The sequence below is a fragment of the Limanda limanda genome, chromosome 13, assembly GCF_963576545.1.
Source record: "Limanda limanda chromosome 13, fLimLim1.1, whole genome shotgun sequence".
NCBI lineage: Eukaryota > Metazoa > Chordata > Actinopteri > Pleuronectiformes > Pleuronectidae > Limanda > Limanda limanda.
This window is the reverse complement of record NC_083648.1, coordinates 26,116,711-26,142,380: the sequence shown is the minus strand read 5'-3', so window position 1 is coordinate 26,142,380 and position 25,670 is coordinate 26,116,711. Positions and strand designations below refer to the sequence as shown.

The 25,670-nt window shown below is 39.5% G+C and overlaps 1 protein-coding gene across 1 annotated transcript in view; it reads left to right on the top strand.

Moving 5' to 3' along the window:
- The window catches only part of cntnap2b (contactin associated protein 2b), a 34,314-nt gene that overhangs the window by 4,999 nt on the left and 3,645 nt on the right, over nucleotides 1-25,670 (top strand). The window contains exons 2-19 of the mRNA XM_061083695.1: nucleotides 7,335-7,445; nucleotides 10,299-10,492; nucleotides 13,282-13,429; nucleotides 14,191-14,394; nucleotides 14,691-14,875; nucleotides 15,918-16,061; nucleotides 16,811-17,069; nucleotides 17,183-17,332; nucleotides 18,300-18,462; nucleotides 20,178-20,284; nucleotides 20,376-20,495; nucleotides 20,709-20,824; nucleotides 22,785-22,869; nucleotides 23,069-23,225; nucleotides 23,623-23,750; nucleotides 23,990-24,160; nucleotides 24,617-24,835; nucleotides 25,352-25,588. Coding sequence (XP_060939678.1) covers nucleotides 7,335-7,445; nucleotides 10,299-10,492; nucleotides 13,282-13,429; nucleotides 14,191-14,394; nucleotides 14,691-14,875; nucleotides 15,918-16,061; nucleotides 16,811-17,069; nucleotides 17,183-17,332; nucleotides 18,300-18,462; nucleotides 20,178-20,284; nucleotides 20,376-20,495; nucleotides 20,709-20,824; nucleotides 22,785-22,869; nucleotides 23,069-23,225; nucleotides 23,623-23,750; nucleotides 23,990-24,160; nucleotides 24,617-24,835; nucleotides 25,352-25,588 — 2,898 coding nt within the window. The remainder of the gene's footprint in view (nucleotides 1-7,334; nucleotides 7,446-10,298; nucleotides 10,493-13,281; nucleotides 13,430-14,190; nucleotides 14,395-14,690; nucleotides 14,876-15,917; nucleotides 16,062-16,810; nucleotides 17,070-17,182; nucleotides 17,333-18,299; nucleotides 18,463-20,177; nucleotides 20,285-20,375; nucleotides 20,496-20,708; nucleotides 20,825-22,784; nucleotides 22,870-23,068; nucleotides 23,226-23,622; nucleotides 23,751-23,989; nucleotides 24,161-24,616; nucleotides 24,836-25,351; nucleotides 25,589-25,670) is intronic.

Below are 25,670 nucleotides of genomic sequence, written 5' to 3'. Positions count from 1 at the left end.
TATTGATTAATCTGACGACTATTTTATCGATTAGTCGATTAATCTAAACGATTAATTTTCCTCCAAAAAAATCAAATTGACCATTTCAATTCAGTTAATTTTATTTTGATAACAACAAACTGTATGTTACCATATAATGCAGCACACAACAAAATGTAAACAAAGGCTCAAATATTAAAGTGCAAAACTGTAGGTTTAAACTAGCAACTCCAACGTGATAAAAATAAATAAAAAAGAGGACTTATAAGTTAAGTCAGCAGTGCAACTCAAAAAGATATCAAAGTATCTATTTAACCCCTTATCAAAATAAAAAAGTTAGGTGTACATATTAAACAAAGTGCAACATGTTTAGAGTATAAGAAACAAGAAACAATGGTGTCCAGCTCAACATCCGACTCAACAACACCCCCCCCCCCCCCCCCCCGCGGGTGCCTTCTAGCAGCCCTACCACCAGGCTTAGCAAGTTTTCTGGGGGAAACCCTGATATTGTTTACTTTAGACAGGGTGTAGTTCAGCTCCGACACAAACAGACTCTGTTATTAAGTCATGTATTGTTATTGTGCCTTATAAACCCAGTTATACGCCAATGTTCAATAGGTCTATATTGTTAATGTTTATATTTCTTTATGAGTGATAATGTTTGAAGTAAAGAGACACCATAATAATTGAATGTATGTTTTATGCACTTTAAAATGCAGTTACACTCAGAGAAATGCTTGTACTTGATTTGTGTTTAATTTGAATAAGATGCAGTCTGGATGAGGAACTGAAGGCTCCATGTCGTTATTGCTGCTCCATTCATGCTGTATTCTACAGATATACTTTGTTGCTGTGGTATTAACATTAGGGTAAAATGAGCCAAAAATCGAAAACGGTGTTGTCAGAACATGCTAGCAGCAACTTCTTCGAAGAAAGAAATAATTTTATATGTTTTTCGTGGAAAATCGTTTTGAAAAAATAGTGGGGGGGGGGGGGGGGGCGCCAGGAGTGAAGCTTGCCTAGAGCACCAAATGTGCTAGGGCCGGCCCCCGACAATGCCCATAATAGGGGATGAGACTTCAGGACCATGTGCACACAGAGAAATGCCATTTGTGCACAGAGAAATCACAGAAATTGAAAAGGATATTTAAGAAGTCAAGAATGTCTAATGGAAATCTAAAGGCAATGGAATTTCTCCTTAAAACCCATGTATGCAGTTTTAACAAAGTTTCTGACATTCACCAATGTTTTCTTATCTGGGATTTGTCCTTATGTATGAACAGAATCTATGCACACAGAAGAGCCTTCTTGCAGATTCTTGACAAGTGAAAGAAAAGTTGAACAGCAGAAATGTTGAACAGGAGAACACACTCACAGAATATTTGGTGTATACTGCAAAGGATAACACTTTTTAAACACATGAACATGTTGAAGAGGAGAATAATTAGTTAAAAAAAAATCATATGTATCTTTAGGTTTTATATACTGGTGGTATTTACATATTAAGTGTGTCACATGTTCCATAGTTACAACTTTTAGTTAAAAGTGTAGCGCGTAAATTCTGAAAACAGTATATTTCTGTTCTTAGACAAATGTCGCTATGGAGATGCACTGAGTGGGACATGAACCCGAATAATAATCAAAACATTTAGTATGAACCTTGCATGTCCAATCCCAATAGGTCCAGTGAGGCTCAGGTGGAGCATCCACAGTTCTCCAGCTGAGGGTTCACCTGGAGTGCAGTTTACTTTCCAATGATGCACTGATCCAGCTCAGATAACTCTATGCACCTTCCTTTTCTTTTCCCTTTTTCGATGGCTGCACTGAATTGCCCCATTGTTTCACTTTTCTTTCACTTATGGATTATGTTCATGTGAATTAATTCTGTATGAGGTGGGGGTTAGTTTTGATTGGTTCTTCGTGACGTGTGAGTTGTTAGTGAGGTATTCATCCTGTCTGTGTCATTTTTAGTCCACACAGAAGTTGTGGAAGTGGTCATAAGAGGTAGTTCATGGACTCATCAGCAGACTAAATTAGACTACTTTAAGTATTTGTTTGACCATTCTGAAGGAGCGTAAAGTCTGTGGTTACAAATAGGATGTGAGGATTGAGAAAGGCCTGTGAAGCCCTGACAATGTAAATATCTGACACATCATTAAGAAAAGTCTGTTTTTGATTATTTAGGGTTTTTAAATTCATTACTTCAGACCACAACACACAGATAATGATTAATCTGCTAAAGCACCAACTTTTCTATGTAAAATTTGTAATAATTAATTAATAACAATTAAGGAATAATAAACACTCTTATATTTTATTAAAGATAGCTTGTATGTCATTTCAATGTGGACTTCTATGATAAAAACATTACTGACAGTCACTGGAGACTGGGTAAAAACTGAACAGAAATCTAATACAGTTTCATTTAATCAGATGTGTGTTTCTCTGTAACTTCACAAATGGAATGAGACTTAGACATAGCCTTATTTTCATGTCCTCCTGCTTCACTAGCCGTTTTGTACAGTTCATCTCAAGCAAGCCCTTCCTTTGGGCTGTTTGTTAGAATCAGTTTACCATCAGTAGCACAACTATTGAAATGATCAACAGCAGTGTCAGATTGATCAAGGCGCCATGTCACAAATCATAGAGAGCTAATTTCTCTCATAACAGCAGCACACTAGGACCTTAATTCAGGCTGGAATTTGACTCCTTTCCAGGTCCCCCTTTTCATGCAAGGCACCAGACCTCTATTTTCGTAGGCTAACCCATTTGTTGTGAACAAGTAAGTGGCACAGTAACTAACTGCCATCTGCCATCTTTTCAATGACATCATTATTGTCAAGTGACATGAGAATCTCCTTGTCTATTGCCATAATGGGTCAGCAATCGGTCCGATTACACTAAATAGATAACCACTGTAGTGATGCTCGTTCTTAATGCTGTGTTGTTGATGCACTGATAGAGGAGTACATGGATAGAAGGATGAGCAGGAAACTAAAGTTCAGCAACTATGAAGATTTCCTGTCCCATGATGATGACTGACTCATGAGCTGATATAGATTCATTAGATCTGTGATCTTGGCTCTTTGTGCTGAACCAAGTCCAGTATTACACAGACATATCCGACGGAACAAAACCATCGCAGTAAACAAAAGTACCCACCACTCTTGGTTCATTAGCCGACGATATGATTCACACTGTAGATTTTTCACCGTTCTGCTTAAAGCCCCCTTTGGGAATAAAATATTTCTGTTATTTTTATAGATTGGGAACTTTAGATTTGTCTCTGAATTTAATAATCCTGCAGTTTTGGTTGTTTATAATATGCACAGGAGATTCTGACGACGAGAAACATTTATTTTTTGCCTCCACCTTTAAATCGGATAACTTTTTTTATATCAGGCGCCGTCCTCTCTTTCGTACTCATGCACACTGCATGCAAACTGCATGCAAACTCGCCCCTAAGCCGATAGAGAGGTGGGTGAAGTGTTTGAGTCCACAAAACACTGCTGGAGTTTCAGGGGTAAACAGTGTAGCCGCCAGGTAGCAGCTGGATCCTATACAACTGAAGATATTAGGTGTTTATCTTCACACGTAAAAAATCTACAGAAAAAAAACACAACTTGCCTCCATACTGCTCTTTTGGTGTCATCCAAGTCTCCACAAGCCCTGACATTCATAATCAACTCGAAACTAGGTCATTTATACCATGTTTTAAAGTATTGATGAATGCTGATATCTTCAGATGAGGTGCAGTCAGAAATGCTATTTACCGCTGGTTTAGCCACTTCTGTTGGACTTTTACGCGTAAAACACAGTGTAAATGACCTAATTTTGAGTCTAATATAAATGTCAGGGCTTGCAGATACTTGGATGAAACCACAGAAGCCTTGTCTGAATAAGGCATATCCACAAACGCACGTTTCCAGGTGGGCTTTATAAAGGGAAAATTTCCCTAATTTGTGCGAGTGCATGGTTATATAAATATGAATCTTTTTTGCGTGTGAGCAATGGTTATAGATCCTCCGTCTATAACCAGGCTACTGTTTTATAAATGAGGCCCAGTATTTGGGGCATGAGATTTTATCTTCTTAATTCTCTCCCTCTCTGCTTTACCCTTACTTTTCTTCTGACCAGGACCTTCTATTTCACCAGTGACTTTTATAACACTATCTGAAACAGGTGCACAGGTGCTGCATTGATTTCAGATAGCGGAGCTTTAATATAATTTGGCTGCAATATGCTTATACTCTTCCTGGATGTTTACTTGAGTACTGATTTTGTACAGTTAATATCTGATATCAGTCCATCTGGCAAAGGCACCTTAGCTGACAGCTGTCCTCTCAGCTCCTTTCAGAGCTGCTGCTGACAGGACATCTGCTTGAGTCAGGGTCGTTTGAACAGATGAGTGCTTTGGTAGTACTTTGAGCTCTGCCGATGTCTTTCTTTTTATATGGATAGTAACATTTGTTATTTGCCTTAAATGACATTCATATAAAAATCTGTACCACCAATCTCATTCTTGGTTGAATCCACGGGAAGGAAGAAAGCCACAGTATTTAAATATTGAATAAGTGAATATTTCACCCAAAATCTATTATACTATTATTTGATATTCCCATCCAGCAGATCTGAAAGGTGGCTGTAGTTTGCTTCATCATGAAATATAGAGGGCTAAATCAGATGAAAATATTTGAATTGGATGACCAAACACAATGTGATTGAGTTAATAACACACAAGCAATTAAAATTATTCATGTCTGTTATGAACATACCCATCAAACATTCACAGGGCTGGTGGAAAAAGAAAGTGAACCCCTGTTGGATGATAGCTTGTTGAACCTGGTGTAAACAGCTATGTTGAGATCACTCCACGACATCTCTATTGGGTTTAGGTGTGGGCTCTGACTGGGCCGCTCCAGATTTTTTTAAGCCATTCTGTTGTGGGTTTGCTTCCATGTTTTGGGTCATTGTCCTGCTGCATCACCCAACACCCATCACCCGGCGCCTTGTGCTGAGCTTCAGCTTGCAGACATCCAACCTGATATTATCCTCTAGGAGGGAGGCCTTTATAAACTTGGGAATTTATATCCCCCTCGAGGAAGGTGAGCTGTACAGGCCCAGAGGCAGCTAAATAGCTGCTACAAATCATGATGCTCCTTTCTCCTTGGTGTTCTGCCATGGACACCCTGCTTGTTCAATGTTTTGCGTAATGTTGACTCATGAATAGAGTTGCTAGCCTCTTCCAATGATTTCTTGAAACCTTTAGTTGTAACTTTTGGGTTCACTGTACCTCATTGAGGATTCTGTGTTCTTTGTGGTCTTCTGGGCTGGGAACCCACCTCTAGGTAGACTTGCCAAAGTAGCGAAACATTTCTAGCATTATGCAAATCAGCTACTCTTGATAGTATCAGCAGATACTTCTTCAGCATAATAAAAATGTTTGAGTGTTTTTTAAAAGTCAAAGTTGCTCATATCGTCACCTCCAAATTGGTTTCATTTATTAGACTCTAGGTTTGCTAACTTCTGAAACAAATAAGCTTTTGCTCAAGTTAATCTATGGTTTCCGAACTTTTTCCAAGCATTGCTGTGAATGTTTGAATAATGTATTCAAAATGGACAAGAAGAATGGAATTATTTGTTTAATTAGTTAAAACTAATTGTCAAATATCAGACCATGACCAGATCATTTTATATTAAAAAAATATACATACATTTTTGTTATTCCAAAGGGTTCACATAATGTTTCTTGCCACTGTAGGTCACTTTATATACAGATAACGTATCATCACGAAAAACACATTTCTGATATAAAAGGAAAATGTGGAAAAGTCAAATAACTATAACATACATAACCCAAACCCTAAATATTAGATTTGTGTCCTTTTTTATTTAGACTCTTAAATAAAATATTAGTGTATTAACAATGAAAAGGTAAATGGAAAACAAAAAGTGCTTTTTAGGTACAAGCTACTCATTTTGTCCTGGCTGGCTTGCTGCATTTTTGGCAATTCAGAAACACAGACAATTTGTTGTTTGGGTGTTGAGGTTGTTCTCCAGGATCTTTGTTGGGCAGATTATCACTTTCTTGTAACTGCCTAATACATGCTTGGCTTGTTGTTTTGTAATGCATATGAGGAAGCTCATTACCATGCCCTGCACCTGTCATACACACGCACACACACACACACACACACACACACACACACACACACACACACACACACACACACACACACACACACACACACACACACACACACACACACACACACACACACACACAGAGCTCTGATCCCTCCCCCATCCAAGACTCGATGTCAAGAACAAAGAGTCAAGGACCAACATACACACACCCACAAACACACACAAACTGTCTGCCTTCTGGACCTGAGTCAGAACATGAGCATCAATATTGTAGCAGTGCAGTTTGGTTATTTTAAATAATATTTTGAAAGTATCAGCCTTTTTCTGCTTGCGGAAATTAACTATGCATAATTGCTCAGCAGCAGTGACCTAATCATAGACACCAACAACATAAAAAAGTTAAAATTACATTTAACATGATACAGACATCTAATTCCGGGTCATTCTCCGCGCTTTCTTCGGAGGAGGTGCATGTGTGAACACAAATGTCCGAGTTAGAGTCTCCGGATTTGCTGCAGATTTTCTCTGCCTGGATCCCTCGTATAAAGTCAGAGGAAATCAGGATAATCTGTTGTGAGTGCACAGCTCCATAGTGTTATTTTAAAGCAAACATTAATTGATTTTACAAGGACTATTAATTCAGACAAAGACACTCTTCTTGGGCACATTATAGATGTTTTGATATTTATAGATGAAGACAAAAGTCTTGTGAAACATAGATTCATGATCATTTAGTTTCAATATCACATTCAATAAATACAGACAGAAGATACAATGTGATGTATATTCAAAAAATCTGATACTAATAACTTATAATGTCTCTAATGAAAAATAAAGATTGATCAGAATATGTTGGCTTGCTTAATCAAACACTCTTAAGACAAACTATCTATCATCAAAGATGGGAGCAAGAGAGTAAATCAAGTTCAAACAACAGTTGAAAACTGATCCGTTTAGTTCACCTTCACCAGAAATATGAGCATGTTCAAAAATCTCCCTATATCCTTGCTAACATGGTGATGTTTACAAGGGTGCTGTAATGTTCACAATGTTGACCATCTGAGATTAGTAACTTCATGCATTTGCTAACAATTGCTTATCAGCACTTCAAAAGATACAACCGTTGGATTGTCTTTAGTTTATTAATGAAACGTTCTTTACTTATGGAAAACTAATCGCTTTGTCTGTTTTTCATCTCTCTGGTACAGGGAAGTGTGAGGACAGTTTGGCCACTCCTCTTCCGTACAGCTCCCTCAGCAGTTCATCTGTATATGCCAGAGGATATGGAGCTGGTTATGCCAAACTCAATCGAAAACAAGGTATGCCTTTGCAATAAGTATTGTGTTGTCCCTACTATTGTGTATGTACATTCTAAAAGTTATTGGTTGATATTCAGATAAAGCACAGTCAAATGTTTTAGAACACTCCTTTTTTTCCAGTTTATTATTTATTTACATTTTTGCAGTTCAAGCCCAGTGAATATATGTAGATGAGCTGAAAATGTTTAAGGTAAAGAAAAAAGTTTAGGTCCCCAATTACTAACAAATCATGAAGTAAATGAAGCCAGGAATTTGAATGCAAACTATTCACACAGATTGATTTACCCATTTGTTGCCCAAATAGGAATACAGTTATGCCTGGCGTGGATGGCTCCAGTCTTTGTATGTCCCCTGGATCAGCCAAGCAGAATGCTAATATAAGACAGGGAACATGTGCAGAACCCCCCTAGTCGGCGTAGCAGGCAGGGTACATTTGTTCAAGATCCTTTAAACCACTCTGATGCCAGAGTTAGTCAGTAACAGTGATATGATCTCATTACATTTGGCCTGACCATTGTGGACAAATATTGTTTGTGCAGCTTATACCGGAAAGGTCGTTTCAATACCTTCTGGGTGCAAGAGCCCTGAAGTGTCAATAGGTGACACTTCAGTCTTCATGGTTATGGGTAAGTAAATGTGCTGAGCTGTGGAATTATAGTCCAGGATCCAGATGCTCTAGCGCACAGGGTCACTGTTCATCCTTTGGCCCGTGTCGTGACTGTCTGCATCGTGACACCAGCCCCAAGGCCCAGCATGCTGCTACAGCTTAAAGAGTGACCGTTGTGATAATCAGCTAACCTGGTGATGCTCACATCTCTCCTGCAGCTGGATGCCACCATGCCCACCATCACAAATGGGATGTCATTATACAACATGTTTGGTTTGACAGATGTGCTTTCTGATCTTTGTAAAGCTATTCTTCTCTCTGACAGGTTTAGTAACCAAAAATGACTATCATCTGGAATTTTCATTTGGTCTTAAAATCATTTTCATAAAATGCTAACTGAAAACTTCTAGGTCTGTGTGAGGATGTCTACAGTTTATGTAGTTAAGAAGTAGAGTTGGCTATTGTAATCCCTTGATACCTGGACTAGGTTAAAGGGATAGTTCACCCTAGGGCTGCTCGATTATGGAAAAAATCTTAATCACGATTATTTTGGACAATATTGAAATCACGATTATTCAAACGATTACTTTTTCAACATGATGCATTTATTCAGTATTTCTCTCCAAAAAGACACTTTGTAACTGAGAACTTTGAAATTTCCCCTGCAAAAAAAAAGTCCCCATCTGCCCCTCCACTACAAGCACACAGGCAAACAGACAGAGAGAGAAAGAGAAGGGTGGGGGATGGCTATGAGGACCATCATCATTTACCCCCGAACCCCTACATTGAACGGGTTACATACAACAACAAGCTGAGAATCGTGGGCTGACCGGCGCGGAGAAATGCGGGTTTGGTGTGAACAGCCAGGCGGCTGCATGCTTGAGAATGATACTGCGCGGCGACGGCGCTTCAGCGCCCGGTGTAAACCCGGCGTTATCTGGTACACTGGGCTGAGTATCATCACTGATCTAACCCTCATGGCTTTTTTCACATAAGAATAATTGCTACTCATCTATGGCCAGGTGGAGTATGTGCCCGAAACATTGGAGCCTCAACCATCCATCCAAATGCCAAATAAATCGCTTCAACTCGATTTTTGGAGTTTGGAGATCGTTTGACCGAAAAATCTAAATCACGATCAGAATTCGATTAATTGCACAGACCTAGCACACCCCCAAAAAATTTCACTCATTATGGACCCATAACTTTGCCGATGGTGGGGTCGGGGAAGTGTTTGAGTCCACAAAACACTTTTCGAGTTTCAGGGGTAATCGGCGCCACAGCCAAACCAATTCAATCATAAAAATCTACAGAAAAACATAAACCTTTTGATGAAAAACTGCTCCCGTGGTGTCATCCAAGTGGCCGTTAACCCCGACATTCAAATCTGACTCGAAACAGCGTCATTTACACCATGTCCTCTGGAGCAGGATTACAGGGGACATTTAGTCTAAAGACATGAGGTATATGTACTTGTTTCCGGTCGAATTGGAATTTTAGGGCTTGCAGACACTTGGATGACACCACACGAACAATATGGAGGCATGCTTTGTTTTTTTCTGTTTTATTTTGTCTGAAGCTTTGATCTCCAGTTCCCTCAATTGTATTAGATTCTTCTCTAACACTGTTTACCCCTCCAAAAGTGTTTTGCGGACTCAAACAACTCACCCACCCCTCCATCAACATTGTGGTGAGTAGATCATTTCTGGGTGAACTATCCATTTAAGGAGGTTTTAGTTTACAACTAGTCTACAACAGCATACATTTCATTGCATAGTAAAAACATTAATTGATTGAGATCCCTTTTCCAAGACAGTCCTGAGAACCCTAACCCTAACCCTAACCCTAAGTCACAAGTTTCATAAAAAACATCATATCATAACCATTTAAAAGCCAGGGAGAACACAAGACTGTAGTTGGAGGGAAGTTTGAAAACCATTCCATTTAAAGGGTGCATAGTAACTGAAACTATCCTGTTTTTAAATGAGAGAAGCCAAACTAAAAAAAAAATAATTTCGCAAAGTTAGCAGATGTCTAATAAAGTCACTGACAATGCACAAAGGCAAACAAACTCACAAGCTGTACCGCATAGATGGACTCTTAAATCACTTACAGAAAGAGCTTTGGTATCTTAAAGAAACAGCACATGCGCAGCTCTGTTCCGAGCTGAAGACAGGACACCTCAGTTTCAAATGACACCCTTTTCTGCTCTTCTTCCTTGTCATGTTCTCTCATCTTTTACCTAGGTGCTGGAGGCTGGTCACCTCTGGATACAGACCATTACCAGTGGTTACAAGTGGACCTGGGTTCTAGGAAGCAGGTGGTTGCCATAGCGACTCAGGGTCGCTACAGTAGCTCTGATTGGACCAGCAAGTATCGGCTGCTTTACAGTGACACTCAGAAAAACTGGAGGCCTTATTTACAGGATGGTAACATCTGGGTAAGGAAGAACCTTATTGATGTTGTGTAGTGTCAGGTCATCTCATCTGATCTAACCTTCACTAGAACCCTTTGAAAACCATTATTTACAATTTATTCAGTGCAGCAACATCTTATTAGTGACACTGGTAGTTTCTGAGATGTCTTTAGCGGAAACATTGCCATAAATAAGATTTGTAACTTTCCCAGCAGTTGCCAAATTTTTGCAGCCACTGCATTTGCAAAGCATGGTATACTAGTAATACTGTGTAGAGTATAATAGAAAACAACTCTTTGTACAAATACTCACCAGTTTATTGTTGGATCATCTGGATAAATCCAAGGGTGCATCTCATATGTTTCCCTCAAGGTATTTTCACATTTCTCTCCCATTGTACAAATATCCCTTTTCACTTCTACTGAACTGACCCTACTTCTACTGAACAGTGCTCTTACACCATCGTAGCTTAGCAAACAATGTTGAATATGAAACTCCTGGAATTAAAAAAATAGGATATTTAATTGCTCATGGTCATGTAGTTGCTTGTCTTGGGACTGTAGAACAGACTGAAGAGCACAATTTATTTACCATTTAATGCTAGATTGAGCTGGATCAAATTAGGGATGAACTGAAACTCAGGTGCATAGAAACTCACAAATGTTTTGGTAAAGTGCACTATTTATGTTTTTATTCTAAATGTTTTACAAATTCTTAATCTTTCGAAACTCAAAAAGCAAGACATTTGAAGAAAATGGTTTCATCTAGGGCTGCCACTAACGACTATTTTTCTATCGATTAATCGGACGACTATTTTATCGATTAGTCGATTAATCTAAACGACTAATTTTCCTCCAAAAAAATCAAATTGACCATTTCATTTCAGTTAATTTTACAAACTGTATGTCATCGTATAATGTAGCACAAAACAAAATGTAAACAAAGGCTCAAATATTAAAGTGCAAAACTGTAGGTTTAAACTAGCAACTCCAACGTGATAAAAATAAATAAAAAAGAGGGCTTATAAGTTAAGTCAGCAGTGCAACTCAAAAAGATATCAAAGATTCTATTTAACCCCTTATCAAAATAAAAAAGTTAGGTCTGCATATTAAACAAAGTGCAACATGTTTAAAGTATAAGAAACAATGGTGTCCAGCTCAAAATCAAACTCAAACGTTAGTTAGACATGTTTGTTGTAATGTAAGAATGTCAGCATGTCCACATGTTCTGGACTCAGTCTAGCGGCCCCCCCCGCGGGCGCCGTAGCTGAGGTGACGCGATTAGGACCCGACCCGCGCCGGGCCGCCGTCCGCACCTGCGACGGACACCGCCCCGCGGTCCGAGAAAAAGGAAGCCCCCGCACCAGCGACGCCGTGAGGCGCCGTGGACGAGGACCCCCCCAAAAAAAAAAAAAAACAACTTGAGGCGGGCCGCACACCGAGCCTCCGGCTGCGTGGAGGGGAGTGCGCCGGGGCGACTGCTGCCCCAGCCGCGGCATGCATAGTCTATGGCGGCATGTGCCCAGCGGTTTAAAAAAAAAAATGCGTCGACGCATTTTATACGCGTCGACGCATTTTCAGCGTCGACGTAATCGATGACGTCGACGAATCGCGGCAGCCCTAGTTTCATCCCAGTAGAAGCCACCTCATTCTCTTAACATTAAAACTTTGTCCTTCTACTTCTTAGATGTTATTTATATGGAGCTCTCTCCGGCTTGGATCAATGTCATCTACATTAAGTGCCTGATGCAATATTGCAAAGGCTCAATGTGTTGCTCCAAACGTTCTGTCATCTCAGATAGTTGGTTCCCTGTGTGTGTGCGTGTGTCTGTCTGTGTGTGTGTTTTTGTTTTGTTTGTTTGTCTGTTTGTTTAAAGGGGGGCTTGTGCTTAATGTCAATAGCTTTCTATAATGTGTGATTGTTTTTTACAGAGTCACAGCATGTTTCTGCTTTGTCTGAACATGTCAAAAGATAAATGTTTTTTTTATCGTATCAATAATTTAATGAAGGAATTTTAACATTTCAAATTTATATAATTTATTTTTATATAAATTTATATAAATATATAAATATATTTTTATTTTTATTTTCAATAGAAAATGTAAGTATTACATGTACATGCAATTATAGTCCAGGCAAAGTAACTCATTTTGGAGCCAAAAATCAAACTAATTGTAAAATATTTTTTTTCAGCATAGATCATTTCTATGAGGTGTCCATAACAACATACTAAAAGTCCTAAGAAATCCTAGTTTAGGAAATATGTTTAATTCTCATCAATGTGTGCCAATAAGGCCGGGCAACAAATACACCCAAATAGGGCTATTGGGGTTTATTTGTTTCAAAAGAAACTTGTAATACAAAAAAAGTTTCTTTTCATGGATACTTTTATTATGTAAAGTTTTATTGTGGTAGGAGTAAAGGAAAATATTAAGCCTATTTGAGTGTATTTTGGGCATATTCGATTAGTGTATAGCTCATTTGCATATTCAAATTCATTTTCTAAGAAACTTGTTACACAAAAATGTTTACTTTTCATGGGTACTTTCATTGTGTAAAGTTTCATTTTGATAGGAGTAAAGGAAAAAAATAGCCCCATTGGGGTGTATTGTTGCCTGGCCTTATTGGCACACATCTCGGATTGATGAGAATTAAACATATTTCCTCAACTAGGATTTCTTAAGACTTTTAGTATGTTGTTTTGGACACCTCATAGAAATTATCTATGCTGAAAAAAAATATTTTACAATTAGTCAGTCGTAAAACGCTACTTTGCCTGGACTTATATAGCATTTGTTTTCTGTGTGTTTCAGATATTTGAGGGAAATATGAACAGTGAGGGCGTGGTTCACCATGATCTGCAGCACACCATTTTGGCTCGCCACATTCGCTTCATCCCAGTGGACTGGAGCAAAGAGGGACGCATTGGCGTACGTCTGGAGCTCTACGGCTGCTCATACTGTGAGTACAAATACAATAAATGTCAGTCTATAATTGTGAATTAGATTAGATTTTACCAGCAAACTATTTTTCACTACATGTATTAAGATACAGATGAGGTGTTGCAGTAGTAATTACATTTTATTTAAACAAACTATATGATAAAACATTTAACATTTAACTCTTTCTAGCCCTAAATATACTAATTAAAAAGCTGCTATACTGCACTTCTGTCACATGGTTGGCGGATGATTGCATAAACATTATTTTTTATTATTAATAAAAAACTATTTAACTTCCAACAAGGACTTTCATAAAAGTAAACCTGTTGTAGTACACATTAACAAATGTTGGCCACCTAATAACATTTTACGAAATCTGTGAACGATAAGTACAAGACGGCAGTGGCTGTTAGATCCCAGTGCCATGCTATGAGTTTTGAATAACAAAGTTTTGGTATTTGTTTTTGTCTGTGAAATGTTTTATGTTTGTTAGTCTAACTGTTAACAGCCTTTTTTTGTACAGTCTTTTAATATTATCAGATCCACTACAAATTGAAAATAAGATGATGCATGCCATGTGTTATCATGACTTAAATTTAGCAATGTTGGTTTGCAGAATGTAAAATGGATGACGGAATGTTAAAGGTCGATAAACAGTCCATAGTTTCTTGCACTATTTACAACTGTGACACACATGAAAACAGTGTAACATGGACATTATGGATCCCAAGTCTGTTCCGTTGGCAGAATACAGAATTTCCCTTTTTCCCTGTCTTCCAGGGTCAGATGTGATCAGTTTTGATGGCCATGGTGTCATCCCATACCGCTTCAGGAATAAAAAAATGAAGATTGTGAAGGATGTCATCTCACTGAAGTTTCGAACCACAGCTAGAGATGGGGTCTTGCTCCATGGAGAAGGACAGCAGGGAGACTACATTTCCCTCGAGCTCCGCAGGGCTCGACTACAGCTTAGCATCAATTTAGGTGAACTCAACGAACCCCAAATTCCTTACAATTTAAATAACTACTCCCAGCAGTTAGTTAGAACTAAAGAAGCCTAGCACTTGGATATGCCATGATCTGGATAACTGAGAATCTTCATAGACAACTTAGGTGGCATTGCTGTAAAATATGTGTGGTTTCAAGGACATCAAAAGCATTACGTATGTCTGGTGTTGGCCACAGACAGCCTGTTATGTTCCATCCAACTCTTTGGATTTCACCATCTAGTGCTGTCAAGCATGATAAACACAACCTGTTCATGTTTGTGTGATTTGCAGGCAGTAACCAGTACGGTTCCATCCAGGGTCACACCTCTGTGATCAGTGGGAGCTTACTGGATGATGACCACTGGCATTCAGTTGTTGTAGAGCGTTATCGGAGGAATGTCAACTTCACTCTGGACCATCACACTCAGCAGTTCAGGACCAATGGAGACTTTGACCACCTTGACCTGGACTATGAGGTAAAGACTCCCTAAATATCTAAAAATCTAAAAATACAGAGAAGATAAGACAAAGATGTGTTTTCAAATTGTTGTGTCCTTGACTTTATTGCGTTACTTATCCATACTTAACTTATCTTCTTCTTCATGGACCAACTCTTACTGTTAGGCCTGGATTTGTAATAGAAGAGTTCGGTTCAGTTGGGGTCATATTATTTTATTCAATATTTTTTGGACAATAAACTCTTGAAACTTGAAACCATTTCGGTACTCTCATAAGAGCTTATTAATACTGCTGATAATGTGTGTGAGGAAGATGATGGAGACGCTCTGTCGCTGTGTTCTTTGCCACCTTGCTACTGCTTGTCCTTACCAATTAACTCCCATCAGCCCAGAAAGAAAACTCTCATGATCTTAGGGAAATAAAATTAATAAAATACAATTACATTTACAAATTTCTTTATGTAACATCATTTTCACATTATAGTCACTTGAGTCCCCCTTATCACAACCAGTGAACCTTTGCTTAATGTTGAATTTCTATGTATGCAGGGACAATATCCCAGCAGATTTATTTATTTGTCAGGCTTCATTCTAATTATATCTTCAAGGTTGGTTAAGTACTAAAGTTTCAGTCTTTAAGCATGTCTGAAGAAGGCTCTGTGAACGGTGTCACACAGGTGTATCAGTTCAAATTCTCTTTTATTAATGGATTATCTGTTGGTTTCATATATTTTTATGGAATTTGGAGCTATTGTTAGGTTTGTCATTAATGTGATCTCCAAACATACTATGGATATTCACCATCTTGTCCTATGCTGTAAAAAATTATTATATAATTAAAAATAGCCGACCAGTTGGACTTTGTATATGACTTAAGCACATAAAAACGTGTATACAAATAATATCAACACAAAATACAGAAATGCTATGCTTTTAAGTCAGTAAAATATTTTTTTCAGTCAACTAAAACTAATTATTTGATTTTATATGGAGAGTTTATAGGGGTCACAGAAGGATCTTTATCACTTAGTCCATGTTGTCCACATCGCTGTGCCCTCAGATCAGCTTTGGAGGGGTGGCTGTGTCAGCAAAGCCAAGCTCAGGAGGCAGACATAACTTTGTGGGCTGCATGGAGGGAATCACCTACAATGGAGACAACATCACAAACCTTGTTCGCAGGAAGAAGGTGGACACGTCCAGCTTCGTAAGACAACTCCCTATGACTCAGTGTTTGTGTTTGCCTGCATGTGTGGGTGTGAGTAGAATGACACTTTTACCAACATTGCACGCTTTGAGATTAAATTTTTGAGAATCTCATATTTTATTGCACTAACAATTATCTGTTCAGGGAAAGTCCTGATCTTGATGGTACCTTTTTCTTAAAGGAGAATATTTCACAACACATGTAATAGCTCTGTTACAAACAGGCTGGAACGCAAAGCCAGTGCTTGGAGACCAGGGCGATGAAATAGAATGTTCAACCTCATTCTTGTTTAAAAACATGTAAGGGTAAGAAAAAGGCAGTAAGAAAAAGGCAGTAAGAGAGAAACACACTTCTTCAAAAGCAGAGCAGGAGTCCAGGAGAAATGTTAAAGGGGAGGGGAATATGGCTGGAAAGGAAGGAAGGTCAGATAAGTTCAAACATTGGGAACCTTAGAGATACTGCTGGGCAGGTGTTGTGGGTCCAGCACTGACTCAGCAACTACTGCAGTCGTCTGTGTCTGCTGTTCTAGACATTGTACAAGAATGTCTAATGTCCTTCCCTGCTCTTACAGTTCTTATCATCCATATTAATGTTATCTATGTTTGGTGAGGTCACTACTATTTTGCTGAACGAATTTCCAGCATTCCTGTATTTTAAGAATAAATCGAAATTGAAAACTGAGCAGTCCAAAATTAAGTCAATCTACGACTACAATTCCACAATTCCTCTCTCCTTCTCTCTCACTTTAGCGTAACCTGACTTTTTCCTGCACCGAGTCCAATTCCTTCCCTGTCTTCTTCAACTCATCCTCATTCCTGCGGCTGCCAGGTCAGAGTGACAGTGACACTCTGTCAGTAAGTCTGTCTTTCAGGACATGGAACCCCAATGGGCTGCTAATGTTTACGACACTCGCTGACGGCTGGGTGGAGGTGGGGCTGACGGAGGGCAAGGTCTCTGTCTACATGAATGTGACACAGAGGAAGAACACACGCATTGACATCTCATCAGGTGAGCTCAGCTCATTGGTCATCAGATTGGAAGTTTAGGAACCTTCAGTTAGTTGAATCCGTTGTCACCTTGTTGCCTGCTTCAATTTGACTGAAGTGTGTTTTTGTTTTCAGGCTCAGGTCTGAATGATGGCCAGTGGCACAGTGTCCATCTGAATGCCCTGGAGAACTATGCAATGCTGACCGTGGATGGAGATGAAGCATCTACAGTCAGAACAGCCATCCCCATACAAATCCAGACTGCAGGAACCTACTACTTTGGAGGTGACTAATCATAGATTAAAATGTTCTGGTTTTCTGGCAGTGCAGTATTGTCAAGGAGTGAACCACACAGTTACTTAAGTTTATTTTAGCCAAATGAGAGTTGTTTAAATTAAGTGTGTTACCACTACACAGTGCCACTTTTCATTTCAATTCAATTTAATTTGTATTGCACCGAAATCATAACAGGCGTTATCTCAAGGCACTTTACACAGTAATGTCGAGACCATACAATGGTTATAGAGAAACCCAACAATTCCCACAACTAGCAGCAATGCTGACTGTGGAGAGAAAATATTTTTTAACGGTAAGAAATCTCTAGAATCAGACTCAATGTGGGTTGCCTTCATCAACCGGCTGTGGTGACCATCTGCCTCGACCGGTAGTGGGGGGGAGAAAAGCGGTAGCTGGAAAAGAGAGGGTAGAGAGAGACAAGTCACGTGAAAATTATACAAACACAATGTATAAGCAGGATTGATGGGAGTGTAAAATAGGAAGTGTAAGAAGAACAATAACTCTATCTGGGAATTACACGGAGGCCTGTGGCTACATCCACACAAACACATTTTAGTTTTGAAAAAAAATCGCCTTTGTCTGGCCTCCACAGTACTACATAGTTAACCAGCCCCTCAGACATTTGTAAATGCTGCTGGTCCCATTTTAGTTTGAAAACTCTGGGGTTGCATTTTAATCTGGATGGACAGAAACTAAAGTCATTTGGAAATTACGAAGCAGGTGCCCATGTTCTATTCCTGGTCTTTCATATTATTTAGTTTCCACTGTTTGAAAATGAGAAAAATGTAAATAAAGGATTGGTCATTTCCCCACCTGTATTTCTGATGTGTCTGTGGAGAAAGCTTTAAACAGTATTTAGACATTTTTGTCGTGTGTGGTGACTAAGACAGACAGATTTTTTCAACAATTCCACTGGTTTCACCAATGACTTTTCACTTCCTCTGTTTGTGTCCAGGCTACTTCATGCACACTAACACCAGATCAGCACAGCGCTCCTTCCAGGGCTGTATGCAGATGATCCACATAGATGACCATCTAGCTGACCTCAGGGCTATGGAGCAGGGCCACATGGGAACTTTTGAAAATGTTAGCCTGGATATGTGTGCCATCATTGACAGGTAAACAGCTGTATAATAATAAACTGGTTGATATAAAATAAGAGGAAGCACAAGGAAGTTACTAAGTGGGTAGTTCTGCTATTCCATTAGCAAAGGTAGGTTGGAAACTGGTTCCTGTTGTCAATGACAAACTTGCTGCTGGGAGAACTGGAACCTTTTTCCCAATGGGCTGCTACACAAATTGGTTCCCCTGGCTCAATATGTAAAAGGACAAAACGGCTTCACCCACACACACCATATGTGTGTTTGTAACCACATTGATTAAAACAGTTGAGGGTTACTGACTCGTTTTACATGAATTAAGTTTTGATATAAAATATAAAAGTGTGGCTGAACAGATCAAAAAAAAATATTTTTAATCCTGAAGGCTTCAAATAGTTGTGGTCCAGTACAAACAGTACAGTACTACAACAGAGGTAGGCTGATGACATCATCAACCTAATATTTGTCATTTAGTATGATAATATTGTATAGCTTCAATGTGTGCTCTGGTTTGATCAGAAAGTCAAATACACCAATAGAAGCATCAACGATCTGAGATCACAATCCTACAGATTTTTAGTCACGAAAGATCAATCAAAAGAAAAAGTTCTGTTTTTATTTTTTTACTGTTGTACTGTCCAGTTTCTAAATTCAAATGTTAGAAATATATATATATATATATATATATACACACACATTTATTTGTTGAGTCCATATTCACAAATCAAAATTAGCCTGATAGGGTTTAACAAGTGCAACATCCTCTGCCCCTAACCCTCGACAATTTCTCACTCTCTGCTACCTGTTATTACATGTACATGTACATCTTTAGAATGTAGCTCCTTATTGTACCTATTCAGACCTGGTATTAACATCAAACCTGAGAGATCTGATCACAAGTGCCAGCGTTAAGCTCAGGTGTGAACGTAACCAAATGTGTCCTCAATGCGTCCAGAGATCCGATCACTAAAACCCCATTGGAGGTGGCCCATGTGGCAACATTATTTATGCTGTGTGAACGCAAATGCATCCTGGCCCTCATATTAAGGACCGCCTACTCAGCTCACATTCTCTAACCTGCCACAGTTTCACAATGAATCAAACCAATTTGTATGCTTCTCAGTGACAGTACGTTGATATTTTGTGACCACTGCCACAATATCAACACAAACCAACCAACCTTAAATGATTGACTTTTTACAAATGGGAAAAATCTTTCTTCCCAGCAGAGCTGCATGAGAGCCACTTGGCCCTTGACCTGACCTCTATCTCTCTCCCTATTTCTCTCACTCACTCGTGACATTGAACACATCTTTGAACTCAGACTGGGTAAAGAGAACATAATTTGGTCTTTGCGAAGACAAATGACATTTGTTATTTGTCTCTCTACATCTCAGCACACAGAGTGAGAAAGTGAGTTTTGGTCACAAGTGGTCACAGGAGATGCATTTTAATGCCAGGTTGTGAATATCTGTACTTAAAGCTGTCCACTTAAAGCTGTGTTTCTCAAACTGTGATAAATCTCATTCAATCTGTATGTTAATTGTTCAAATAAAATTTTGAATATAATATTATATAGGTATAAATCATGTGTAGGTGTTGTTTAGCATAAGATTCCTCTAACTTGTAGCACAATCAGTATGTGATGGTCTCTAGAGGGGATCTGGTGGTGTATTCTCAGTCAAAAGTTGTAATGATTTTTACCCTTCCCCTATTTATCTGTGTCATAACAGGTGTGTTCCCAGCCACTGTGAGCATGGCGGTCGCTGTTCTCAGACGTGGGACACATTCAGCTGCAATTGTAGTGGCACTGGCTACACTGGAGCTACCTGCCATACCTGTAGGTGCTCTCTCTCATACACATAAACACACACACACACTGTATATTGTATGCATACCATCTAAAGTTCTGTGCTGTGTCTGCTCCATAGCGATGTATCAGCAGTCCTGCGAAGAGTATAGGCACCTGGGGAAGAGCTCAGGGAGCTACTGGATCGACCCAGACAGCAGTGGCTCTATTGCCCCCTTCAAAGTCAGCTGTGACATGACAGGTGAGATGTTCAAGTATCGCCAACTTTGGATATGACAGTAAAAGGGTCTATTTCCTGGAGTATTTCTTGTTTCTGCTTGTGACACAAACATGAGTTCATCTTTCAACACTTATCTTCAACAGCTGCACATCAGCAAATATACTGCATAGTGCAAGTTGATCTTTCCTGAAGAAGGTGTGGAGGCATTGATGGCATGTTTTTTGTTTTTTTTAGAGGAAAAGGTCTGGACCACAGTAAAGAACAATCTGTCTCCTCAGACTTCAGTCACCAATCCAGACCAGGAAGGGAAAGCAGTGTTGCAAATCACTTACAATGTGACCGATGAACAGGTACACAATGACCACACACTTACTTTGACCTTGTTCAACTACTGCATATGTGCCTGTGGTGGTACAGACCATTAATATGCATAATAATCTATAGATTGCTTTTTAAAATCCTCACAAAATATAGATATTGAGGATATTAAAAAAATATTTAAAAATCGACAATGCAACCTGGGGGAATGAAGAGCCCTAGAAATGAAAGGCAACACACGTTCTTTCTCAAAGAGGTTAGCAGAGTTAAAGAACATCACTAAAAGAATCATTTGTGGAGTAACTTATTAACAATCTATGAAAACATGATGATTGCAACTAAATTATCTGTCAAAATAAATTACTGAGTGCCCCAGTCCACTATCAAGGGAATTGTCAGCTGTGTTGTCCAAGGCGCCCCATCCCTTCTCCACACAAGCCACTCCTGGGTCATCCCCAACTTCCCTGATGTACCAAACTGTCTGGGGAGACAAATGTCAACTGCCAATATCCTGTGGATGTACCAACCCAGTCCCCCCCCCCTTGCCTGGCCCTGCAGCCAACCCTATGATGTCCATTGCATTAGGAAATGAAAATTACTCGCGGATTTCTTCGGCGGTAATGACCACGGCCAAGACTGGTATATTCACAGCAATCAGACATAGACTGCTGTGTTAAAGCAGTTTGTGGCAACTTGTCCTCTGGTCTGTGGGTTCTGCCATGGTTCTCACATGGCTGAATGCCCGCCCGCCGTTGTTCCCCTCTCAGTCTCTCTCTGGTTCCCTGCTGCATCTACATGCCCGCCATCGGTCCCTCTCAGCCTCGCTCTGGTTCCCTTGTCAGGGTTGTTCAGGGGCAGTAGGATAAAACACAATTTCATGCAATAAAAAAATCAGTAAAGCTCAACAGTTGTTGGCATCTTAACTTAAAAATAAGTTAAGACGCCTATAACACAGATACTTTGGATTGCTGTGGTTGAGCAGTTGCAGTTTGTAACACAGATGGTTACCATGGAGGGTTACCTCAGCATTAAGCACAAAGGATACAGAGCATTGATTCCAGCTATTTTATGGCTGCTCACAGTATACAACACAAAACGTCCACGCCCCCGTTACTTAAAGTAATAGGTTACAACCACACAAGAGAATATGTAAATACAAGTCAGTCATCCATCCATCCACTTATTCATCTATTTTCTACCACTCCAGACGAGAATTATATTTTCTTCTCCCAGTTGAATGACAGGAAACTTCCAATAGAACCCACCCAAGATGCATCCTGCTTAGATGCTCTCTTGAAATGTGTGTCTGTTTGTAAGGATAAGCTCATCCATCGTAAAGGAGGAAACCCATTTCGGCTGACTCTCATTCCAGCTGCTTTACATAATCACAGATATTACCGTAATCGTGGGCCATATCATGTATCGTATTGCATCATTACACTGCGATTGCAAACCCTACTTAATACTCAAACTTCACACTGCTGGGGGAGATGGACTGACGCCAACAGAATCTGTTTGTCTGCAAAAAGCAGTGAGTCGAATCTGCCATCCTTGAATATCACACATATCATTTAAGACAATGGTAACCCATGTTTGACTCCCTCCCAAGAATATCAACACAACTCTCACTGTGGTTGCTGAGTTAATGGTTCATCTTAGCTATCATACTCCCACTGTGCCCACCAAGACCCCCCCACTGACACAGTTGTAAGCCTGTAAGCACGTAGCATGAAGATTGGATGAGTAAACTCCCATGACCCCTATAGTAGTTAAAAAAATATTTAGTATGACTGGGTATCGTCTGAATTATGATGAAAATGTACAGTGTTTCCTGATAATTTTTCTTAGTGAAAGCATATATATATATATCGTACATTTTATTGGGCTAGGAAACAATAAAACTAAACTAGAAATGTTATCACCACAGCGCAATTTAATATTTATTTAAAGAACACATGTAAAGATTCTTTGTCTGCTGTTGTGTGTATCCAGGTGTTGTCAGTCACTGGCAATGCAAAGTACTGTGAACAGTATGTAGCGTACGCCTGCCGGATGTCCCGTCTGCTCAACACTCCAGGTAAGATGATTTATCAACAGCAGAGAAGTCACAGCTTCATCTGTTTTCTCTATGTATCAGTGTAATATTAATAATACAGGATAACAGGTTAAAAGCCTTTCATAGGAGCAGGATATTTTCAAATTAAACGTATAGTTTGAAAAATCAGTACAGTTAAAGCTAAAGTAAAGGGACACTGTGTTACTTGTTTGACCCACAGATGGCACCCCGTTCACCTGGTGGGTAGGAAGAGCCAATGAGAGGCATTCCTACTGGGGGGGTTCTGGACCAGGGATACAGAAGTGTTCCTGTGGTATCGAACACAATTGTACTGACCCCAAATACTATTGCAACTGTGACGCTGACCTGCGCTCCTGGTAAGTGGAACAGTGCTCTGCAGCTCAGCTGACTTAGTGAAGGTCATAGAGTTTGTATGATACTGTACCTTCATTAAAGTAGCTGTACAGTTGCTAAGAGCCAGCAACAATCATCTTATTAGTGCGTTATTATGGACTCTGTCCCCCTTTTTGTCTATGTTGATTGTTTTTTAGTTCACTATATTTCATGGTGTGCAAGGGGTTATTTGGAAGTAAAAGCTAGGGAAAATATCTAAATTATGTCTGTCCATTAAACCTGAATCACATGTTTTGCACTTTGTCTTGGTCAGATTGGACTTGTTGTTACTTATTTGTTTTATTTTAATTTTATATACATATTGTCCCAAACACTGGAAATGTAAAAATGGATGTACCTTTGCACTGTGAATATATGCAGGAGGGAGGATGCAGGCCTGTTGGTGTATAAAGATCATTTGCCAGTCAGTCAGGTTGTGGTTGGTGATAGGAGCAGAGCTGGATCTGAGGCCAAACTGACAATCGGGCCACTCAAATGCCATGGGGACCGTAAGTGTCAACTACACACACACACACATACACGCACACTATAGTAGTGATTTATAATTATTTGGACCATTATTGGCTGATTGATGCAGTCTGTAGCTATGTGAGGCCCATCTAAAATGTCCTTAAAAATAAAAAAATTGTCCCCATTGCTATAGAAGGAAATGTACACACAGAGACCATGAGCTATTTTATTTGATCAGTATTCGAGCAATATTGTGTCCTGCTGTTTTTTTGTGAAGGAAACTACTGGAATGCTGCATCCTTCACCAGCCCTGCCTCCTTTCTTCATTTCCCGTCCTTCAGAGGGGAAACCAGCACTGATATTTCCTTCTACTTTAAGACTTCCTCCACTCATGGAGTCTTTCTAGAGAACCTTGGAACCACCAACTTCTTGCACATTGAACTAAAAGGTGTGTCTAAGTAGACACTGCACAAGATTTTATAAGCTTTTTTAAGTAAAAAAACTCAGTCAGATCAATGTGCTCGCTGCAGTTATTGCAGTAGTGTGATTTGATGCACATCAGTGAAAAGTACATATTTTTCCTTAAGCAGGAACAGAGATGAAAAAGATATCATCACTTCACTGTGTGATTAAAACCATAACCAAGTTAGCTCCCTCAGAATTGTGTTTTATCTGGTCAGGATTTTTCATATACAGTTTAAAGGCTGTTGAAGGGATTGATGCTAACTGAGGAAAGTAGAGATGTAAGTAAAAGAAATGTGTTTTTTCAATTTAGTTTTTTAGCAACAATATACTTTATAAAAACAAGATGATTAATGAGATATGATAGGGAAGTACTAAAAAACAAGACAACACAGTAAAGCTTAAATATTGCTATTGTCTCTTTTCACTCTGGTGTTGTCAGGAGCCTCGGTGGTCTTCTTCTCTTTTGACTTGGGCAGTGAGCGGGTGGAGCTCAGTGTGCGCTCACCTGTTCCTCTCAACGATGATCAATGGCATCGTGTTGAGGCTGAGAAGAATATCAAGGAGGCAGCACTGCAACTTAATGGACAGTACAGAGAGGTCAGACCTACCCCCTCACAGGGACACAAAAAGCTGGAGTTCTACAGCGAACTATATGTTGGTAAGAGACACACAAAAACACACATAAATAGGGTGGAGGGACAGAGCAGGCAGAGCTTGACCAGCATCAGCGGGGGTCATCAGCAGTGCTGGATAATGGAGTGCTCAGACCACCAAGTTGGAAAACGCTTCATCCATTGTATTTTGTGTTACATATATAATTTAGTAGATATGTAGAGCTCTGCACTCCATTAAGCTCCCTTAGCTGTCGTTGTTCTTACTGTGCAAAACCTGTAAATCCATATGACATCTAGATTATACCCCATGAGTCAACAATTCCATTCAGCTTATGTAGACTCTGCAGTTCTTAATAATGACATTGTAAATAAAGCTCTATCTGCATTAAAAGTAAACAGTGTTGGCAAAAGTGCATCAACAGTCACCGGAACAAATGTCCAAGTTCACCTACATGAACATGATTTAAACAAGGGGTTAAGTCTTTGAATGTGAAGCATGAGTGGATAGCTATACTTCATCGCTCTAACTGAACTAATGTGTTTTATATCTTATTTCTCAGGTGCCTCAAGTGGTCAGAGGGGTTTCTTGGGCTGCATGCGGGCTCTTAAGATAAATGGCGTGACTATTGACCTGGAAGGGAGAGCAAAAGTGACTCCAGGAGTGAGTCAAGGCTGCCAGGGCCACTGCAACAGCTATGGGATGCACTGCAGGAACGGAGGGAAGTGTTTGGAGCAGTACAACAGTTACTCCTGTGACTGCTCACTCACTGCTTACGATGGACCCTTCTGCACAGACGGTACAGCCTCAAACACTGAATTAGATTACTTTGGATCAGATTAGAGGACTTCAATGATTAGATTAGATGCAACCGTTGTTGT